Below are 6,089 nucleotides of genomic sequence, written 5' to 3'. Positions count from 1 at the left end.
TATATATATATATATATATATATATATATATGCCTGTGCGTGTGTTTACTAGCTTGCTTTAACTTTCTTTTTGCAGTATATTAGACTTTCCTGTGCATCTGCAGGCACTACGCAGTAGCTGTACTGCTTATTTCGTGTTTGAGCCCCAAACCGTCTGTCGTTGTTTTGCATACGTGATGTACGTATAATATATGCGCATGTGCTCGTATATTAGTATTAATGTGGATGCCGATACTTGAATTTGTTCAATACATGAGTGGATCTGCGTATAAATGTTGCATTTTTATTGATCACAGGACGCTAAATTTACAGTATTGTCTTAAATCTTCTCCTTGCTTCTCCTTAGGTGCCATTCGATTTGAAGCTGCGGCGGATTCGGATGAAGAAGAATACGCCTCTTCAGATTTCGGGTCGGATGATGATATCGAGGGTTCATCGTCAGAGAGCGATGCCTTCTCATTTTCTGGTTCGGATTCGGAAGCAGAGGAGTCGGAGGATGAAATAGAAGAAGAGGAAGAGAAGGCTGCAAAAGCAGCATGGAAAGGAAAGAAAAAGGAAGAATCCATTGTAGACTTAGAGGATTTGCACCCGCCAAGCGTCTTGCAAAAGAAACGAAAGGCTGCAAATGAGAAGGAACGCAAGGATGTACCAGTCTCCACCTTGCGCAGACAAGCGGCAAAAAGTAAGATATATAATGGTTGCTTGCGATAAACTCCATTAAAATATTCAAAATTTCCTTAATGTTAGGGGATATTTCTCCTCCTTCGACTTTGCGTTAGAGTTGTGCCACCGCAACAATTCTGGCTATTGGATTAATTGTTGTCTTGCATTTCCACCGTCTTTTCGTTTTCTTCTCTCCACTGGTACATGGGTATATTCTTTGCCTTTGCAAATATATTCCCACTTATTCTTCTTTACACTTGCTTTGTCGCAGGAAAACATGCAAGAGTGAACATAGAATACGAGCCAGAAGCAATGACGGAAGAGGCGTGAAAATGAAACGAAATGGTGACGTCTATAAATTGGCAGTCTTTTCTATTCTATGTATGGCTAAGATGATGTACGCAGTCAGCTTGTCCTGCGTACACCTATCATATCTCTGGTTTGGTTTTTGGCTTCCGCTTCCTTTCTCCCTTTCTCTCCTGCAGTTCGACTCCTACATTACATTGTATTTGTTGGATAATATCCTCCTCTTGTACTCTCTCTTGATGATGCTCCTCTGTTTTTGCGGTTTTCCTGCAAACGACTCGAAAACCGGTTTTTTAGATAATTCAGTTTTGCGAGTTGATGTCTTACCAATACCATCACTGGGGGTGTTGAATCTTGGGCTAGCACCCGCATCATGCAAGCTGTGTAATGCCCGCAAGCATATGTTAAGCTGTTATTAAACCGCTTATCTAATCTGCTGCTAGCCGTTATTTAAATAACGAGTCCGAGATGAAATATCCAATCAAACGGAGTCGGGCAAATGCATGTACATTTGCACACCGTAAAAATTTTGAAGTCCGCCACGCATGTGCATTGTCGCCTCAGACGGCTTTGCATGCAGCGACGTTATTGTAAGAAAAATGGGTTGGATTTGAATTATTTATGTTTGTTGGTGACTAAGAAGAGATATCGGCATAACCCAATACATGCACAAATGAAGAAAAGTACGCAGTTCTGTCGTAGTAGGTACGAACAAACACCTTTTCGACGATGATACACCTCCGTTTTATACACCATATATATGCATTATTAGTATACGAGTCTTTTGCACTATTGTCATTATTACAGAACAAAAGAAACATGTACGTATGCTTCTGCATATACATTAATATGCATTGGCATGCAAGCCACGCGGCGTAAATTATATAGATTACATATATAAATGCTTTATGTACATCCTTGTGCTAACACGAGGCGCCTGCTACGTTATTGCTGCTGCGGCTGCGCAGCAGCAACGTCACAATAGAGATGAATGCACGAGGAACTGTAGCATGTCTTCTAGGTGGAGCTGCTGCCATTATTGCGCTGTTGCTGCTGCTGTTGTGGCGGCAAGAGCGGGGTCTGCATGGGCGCGTAATGGCGGTACATGGGTGAGTAGCGGAGCTGCTGCTGCTGCAGCTGCTGTTGTTGCTGCTGCTGATGCTGCTGGTGATGCGGAAGCTGCTGCTGCCACGTCGCTGTGTCAGGCGGAATGGGGGCGAACTGCTGCTGGAGAAGTTGCTGCTGCAGCAGCTGCTGTTGGAACTGTTCTGTAAAGGTTTGCGTCGGTGTCACTGCAGCGGGGAAGACAGTAGCCCCGGATCTCATGGGCAGTGCACCCCCTGCAGCAGCAGCAGCTGCTGCTGCTGTTGCTGCAGGATCAGCAGGCAATGGGGCAAAAGGAGGACCAGCAAAGTAAACATAAAAAGGGAGCAGCTGCTTTGTGCCGCTCCATCTGTTGCAGAAGATAATGACAGACGTCCACCAAGCAGCAAGTGCAACCATTAGCCATGCAGAGGCAACGAAGATATTGTAGTTGTTATGAACGTCGCTGCCGTACAAACTGCTGCTGCTGCTGCTGTTGGTTGGGTGTACCTGCCCCGCTGTGTATGCAGCAGACGCAAGTGTCAGCGCTGCATCGTAGCAGCCGTGCAGCAGCCCTGGCAGCAGCGCACTCTGCAGCAGCAGCCGGAAAGAGAAAGGTTTGGGGTCATCAAAACCAGAATGCGAGGGGGGTAGAGTGATGCTGCTGTTGTTGTTGCTGCTGTTGTTGCTGTCACTGGATAGTTGCAGTGCATGCACCTCCCCTACAGTCAATATGTCGTAGCCTGCGCGATCAGTACCGTCTTCACGAGCTCCTCCTCCTCCTGCTGTTGCTGCTGCTGCTGCTGTTGACTCCGTCCAATTACGGGTACCCACTGCTGCAGCAGCACTCGCTGCTGCACCTGCCAATAAACACGCGGCAATGCCTGTGTTTGCTGCATGCAACGGAATGGCCGTAAACGCCCTGAGAAACAATACCAAAACCCTAAACCCTAAACCCTAAGCCTTTAACCTCATAAGTAAACCCTAACAAATACAAAATAGACAGTAAAGTGAACGAGAAAGAAGCATAAACACAGGAAGAAATGCAACAAAATAAACAAATAATTAATAATTTTTAAAAAGTAAGCAAAAAGAAAAGCATGCACAAAAAAAAAGAAACTTATTTACCTAACCCAAGCTGTAGCAAGCGCCACCTCCATGTCTGATCTTGCAGCGAAGACGTAACTTAAATTCTCTACTGTTGCGAATCTAAGGAACGGATGCAGCAGCGACAGCAGCAGCAGCAAAGGGGAGGAAATAAGCCTGTTGCTAAATTCCCTACATAAGCAGCAAGGCTGTAACAGCTCTACTGCAACAGGAACCAACGTGCACCCCCAGCAGCATCAGAAGCAAAGGCAGCAACAGCAGCAACAGCAGCAACTGCAGCAACAGCAGCAGCTCCGCTGACAGCGAACGGCAACAGCGGCCCTTCCGGTCAAAAAACAAAAGCATCCACCTACCAGCTGCAAAAACAGCAGCACCAACAGCAGCGGCAGCAGCAGCACCAGCAAACACAGCGTACCCCAGTGCAGCACAGCAGCCTCCAACAACAATTGAAAGGGAATGAGGAACATAATGATAAAAAGCATTTTCTTCTTTCTCTGCCTGTGCTGAAAGGGCAGCAGGAGGGCCCCATGGAGTACCTTGAGGGCCCCCCATTGGGGACCCTCCTCCTTGGGGCCTCCCCCTGGGGGCCGCTCCACCTTGGGGGGCCCCCAATGGGGGGCCCCTCAGAACCCAATCATCAAGTCGCGGCAGTCTCGATGGACGCAGCAGCAGCACTCCGGTTGCCTTTGACAATTCCTCAGCAAAACCAATGCATAGTATCATATCTGCAAGAAAACGGAGACTCTAAGCCCTAAACCCTAAACCCTAAACCCTAAACCCTAAACCGCTGGGGTTCCCCTACTAAACCCTAAGAAATGTAGGGTACAAAATACGGGTACAGACGTAAGTACCAATATTTATTACTTAGTTTTCTTGTATATATTTGTAAATCCCAAGCACGAAGCCCTAAACCCTAAACCCTAAACCCTAAACCCTAGAACATACATAAGAAGGTAAAGATAATACAGACATAAGGATCGATGTTAATGACTTCATTATCTTCTTGAGGGACCTGGGCAGACACCTCATTAACAGCAATAAAAGAAAAGAGGTGCCTATACACCCCACGGCTCTGTATGCTGCAATCTTTTGTATTTTCTCCAAGAACACCCCGTAAGAACAAACTAGATAAGCTGTTAACAGAGAATGATGCACCTCCACCATCTCCTGCTGCTGCTGCTTGTGCTGCTGCTGTTGCTGCTGGCGGTGGTGGTGGTTCGTTTGCTGCTGCTGTTGTTGCTGCAGAGGGAGAAACTGCGGTGTCAGGGATCCCAGGCACTTGTCCGTTCTGCTGTTGCTCATGCTGCTGCTGTTGCTGCTGTTGTTGTTGTTGCTGCTGCTGCTGCTGTTGCTTCATTTGCTGCAGGTATCCTTTCGCCTCTGCAGCAGGAGTTAAGAAGTTGTCATGGTGTTGCTGTTGCAGCAGTTCTTGCTGCAGGAGTTGCTGCTGCTGCTGCATATAATTATATCCTGCTGTTCCTGCTGCAGCAAAGGGGGCCCTGCTGCTGCGGGGAGGGGCACAATCTCTTAGTTGTGCACCAAAGACAACAGCACATAGCACCTCCAACCCCACCGCTAGTAACACACTCACCACAGCACCAAACCCTAATAACTCTAAGGCTACACCCCATGGTAACTTATTACGACCTGCTACACACTGTAACCTGCAGCAGCAACAGCAGCAGCAGCAGCAGCGCACAGCAGCACATAGAAGGAAATGATGGAGATTATGCAACACCAGCAAGAGCAAGAGATGTAGCAAAAACAGCAGCAACACCAGCATCAGCAAGAGTAGCACCATCAAGAGCAACAACAGCTACAGCAGCAGCAACAGCATGAGCAGCATCAACAGGAAAATAAGCAACAGCAGCAGCAACATCAGCAGCAACAGCAATAACAGCAGCAGCAGCAGCAGCAGCGGCAGCAATAGATTCCTTACAGACAAAGAAGTGCCAACCCTGGTGCTACAGAAGCAATCAGCAACTCGATCCCAGGCGATCCCTTCATATGTACAGCCCCTAACACTTGGCCTAGCAGCAGCAGCAGCAAAGAAGAATAAACAAAACTTTTCCTTAATACTTTTAGCCACCACCATTGGTTACGTCGCCAATAATCCATCAATATGTTTGCAACAGATCGAGGGGGCCCCTGGGGGGCCCCATGGGTCGAGGCACCCGAGGAGGTACCCTGGGGGGAACCCACTGAGGCACCACCTTCGGGGGTAACACCCGCATCTCTGACCCCGTCAGGCGGAGAAGGACCCAAGAGGGCCCCCGTGTCTGCATGTAGATCCATTGCAGCAGCAGCTAAGGTTGTCGCTGTTATTGAAGTACTATTGAGACGCCTGATATTGCTGCTGCTGCTGCAGCTGCTGCAGCTGCTAGGCTGCAGCTGCTGCCTTTAACCGGGGTGGATCCTAGACAACTGATAATGCAGATACAGCGCTAGGAGCAGCAAAACAGGAAGCAGATGGATAGGGGCGGAAGCCCCAGGTGGAGGCATAAGAGAAAACAAAATAAAATAAAAACAAAAAAGAAAGAAAATAAGCTTGAAAAAGCGTGAAAAATTGCTGCTGGCTATACAGTTGAGGCAGCGCTGCTGCTGTTGCTGCGCCGCTCCGCAGCCCCTTGGGGGGAGCTAGATAGCCGTTTAATCACTTTTTGAGGAATTAAAAGGACAAATTCTTCAAATATCAATTCATTTTAGTTAAAAAACGAAAGGAAGACGTCATATGACGGTAAGCCGGCAGCGCGGTCAGCTGCTGCTGCTCCTGCGGCGCCCGGACTTCGCGAGCTTCGCTGTGGGAAAACAGAAGCAAATAAAGAACAATAAGACAAAATAAAACCACTTCTACCGCACTTTACAATTGTTTCCCCCTAACAAACCAACGAAACAACGTTTTCCTGCTGCTGTTGCTGGCAATGCATGCA

The 6,089-nt window shown here is 47.6% G+C and overlaps 2 protein-coding genes across 2 annotated transcripts; one reads left to right on the top strand and one right to left on the bottom strand.

The window, feature by feature from the left end:
- Positions 1 to 225: 225 nt before the first annotated feature.
- EMWEY_00054260 (hypothetical protein, conserved) lies at positions 226 to 993 on the top strand (the record flags this gene model as incomplete). Its single annotated transcript, XM_013480106.1, has 2 exons — positions 226 to 682; positions 935 to 993. 2 exons carry the CDS (start codon positions 226 to 228, stop codon positions 991 to 993), a joined length of 516 nt encoding a protein of 171 aa, XP_013335560.1.
- Positions 994 to 1,986: 993 nt separating this feature from the next.
- Positions 1,987 to 5,393, bottom strand: EMWEY_00054250 (hypothetical protein, conserved; the record flags this gene model as incomplete). Its single annotated transcript, XM_013480105.1, has 6 exons — positions 1,987 to 2,974; positions 3,181 to 3,261; positions 3,575 to 3,884; positions 4,105 to 4,823; positions 5,099 to 5,160; positions 5,334 to 5,393. The coding sequence occupies 6 exons, from the start codon at positions 5,391 to 5,393 to the stop codon at positions 1,987 to 1,989; spliced, it is 2,220 nt and encodes a 739-aa protein (XP_013335559.1).
- Positions 5,394 to 6,089: the final 696 nt, after the last annotated feature.

The sequence above is a fragment of the Eimeria maxima genome, genomic scaffold (genome assembly GCF_000499605.1).
Source record: "Eimeria maxima Weybridge genomic scaffold, Emw_scaff1626, whole genome shotgun sequence".
Taxonomy (NCBI): Eukaryota; Apicomplexa; class Conoidasida; order Eucoccidiorida; family Eimeriidae; genus Eimeria; species Eimeria maxima.
This window is presented reverse-complemented; position numbering and strand designations above follow the sequence as displayed.